The sequence below is a fragment of the Primulina huaijiensis genome, unplaced genomic scaffold (assembly GCF_012295235.1).
Source record: "Primulina huaijiensis isolate GDHJ02 unplaced genomic scaffold, ASM1229523v2 scaffold26461, whole genome shotgun sequence".
NCBI classification, from domain to species: Eukaryota; Viridiplantae; Streptophyta; class Magnoliopsida; order Lamiales; family Gesneriaceae; genus Primulina; species Primulina huaijiensis.
Window position 1 is genome coordinate 1 of NW_027356392.1, and position 1,517 is coordinate 1,517.

General features: G+C 45.3%; 1 protein-coding gene across 1 annotated transcript; it reads right to left on the minus strand.

Annotated features, from left to right (window-relative positions):
* Window positions 1-602: 602 nt before the first annotated feature.
* LOC140967712 (uncharacterized) lies at window positions 603-1,127 on the minus strand. The gene has a single exon (XM_073428416.1). It carries the CDS (start codon window positions 1,125-1,127, stop codon window positions 603-605), a length of 525 nt encoding a protein of 174 aa, XP_073284517.1.
* Window positions 1,128-1,517: the final 390 nt, after the last annotated feature.

A 1,517-nucleotide genomic window follows, 5' to 3' on the forward strand; every position in this document is an offset into this window, starting at 1 on the left:
AAATAAAACAGTTACCTGCAACAACATCGTCTGGTGCGTCCTGAGTCTGCTCCTCAGTCAAAGCGAACACTCTGGCCTGCTGTCTAGGAGGCTGGCTAACTGTCTGGCTTCCTCCTGGCCTCGGCTGTGACTGGGATGATGCTGGCTGAAAGGAGTGGACTACAGATGGTCGTCTACCAGTCTGAGCTACTGATCCAGATGACTCAGCACCCTGCGGCCTCTGAGCATCTCTCTGGGGACATACTCGGGAAAATGTCCCTGCTGCCTGCAAATACGGCAACAACCAAACACTCCTCGGCACTGCTCTGTGGAATGCTTCCCTCCACAAGTGCTATAGTAGGGTCCTGTATAGCTCTCGCCATGACCAGTCTGTCTTGAGCCACTCGAACTGGATGAGCTACTTCCAGATTTCTTGAATTGCTTTCCCTTAGCTTTCAGGAATTCTTTCTTTCCACTACCACTGCCGCTCTCAAATCGAGGAGGTGGTTGCTGTGGTCCAGGTGCTGAAGGCACGATCAAAGCTCCTTTCTGTCTCATCAGACCGGATTCGGCTCCTTTAGCTCGGTTCAATGCATCAGTAAAATTGTTTGGCCTCCCGGTATTCACAAAGTAAAGATTTCAGGATTCAGGCCATTAATGAACTGGTCTGCAATGGCCTCATTATGTTCAGCCACGTGCGGAGTAAACCGCAACAGTGCAGAGAACTTGGCCACATAATCTTCAATATTAAGCTGGCACTGTCTCAAATTGGCAAACTCGGCTCCCTTGTCCTTCCTATACGACACTGAAAAGAACCTCTGATAAAATTCAGTTCTAAACACATTCAAGGTAATAGCCGTACCTCGATGTTCCAATGCCTTCTTCGTTGTGATCCACCAGTTCTTAGCAACGTCATGTAACTGGTGCCCTATCAATTTTACTCTCCGCTCATCAGTGTAGTCCAGGGACTCAAACAACATTTCAATATCGTCCAACCAACTCTCACAATCCACGGAAGACTCCGTACCCTTCAGAGTCGGCGGATGGAATGACTGAAACCTTTTCAACAATGTCTCCATTGGAGTGGCTGTAACGTCCATTGGAGGATTTGAAGTACTACCCTGTTTAGGTACTCTTCTCGGAGGCATATCTGATAATCAAAAGGATTAGTAATCCCAATACACAAATATGCTTCAGTCTTCCTCCGATCATCTTACTGCTGATCCAGAATCGGTGCTGATTCATTCTCAATAACACATGTTTTCAAATCAAGTCAGATAAACAGATAAACATTCATTATAAAGCAGTAAATCATGCTAGCAATCAAAAGCAGGAAAGAACACACATTCTACCCCGCTCACTAGCTCCTTTCTCAATCTAAAGGATCTATCGCTCCGATACCACCTGTTGTGGGGACCCGGACGCTACTCATGTTCTTAATCATCATTGGGACAATTTAATCAATTATAATCAACAAGGTATAAAATCTTTTTTTTTTAAATTGCGGCACGTAATGGTATTCAATCTAATATACATGT

Bases quoted from the DNA above. Each gene is read 5' to 3' on its own strand.
- LOC140967712 (XM_073428416.1), bottom strand. From the start codon at position 1,127: ATGCCTCCGAGAAGAGTACCTAAACAGGGTAGTACTTCAAATCCTCCA.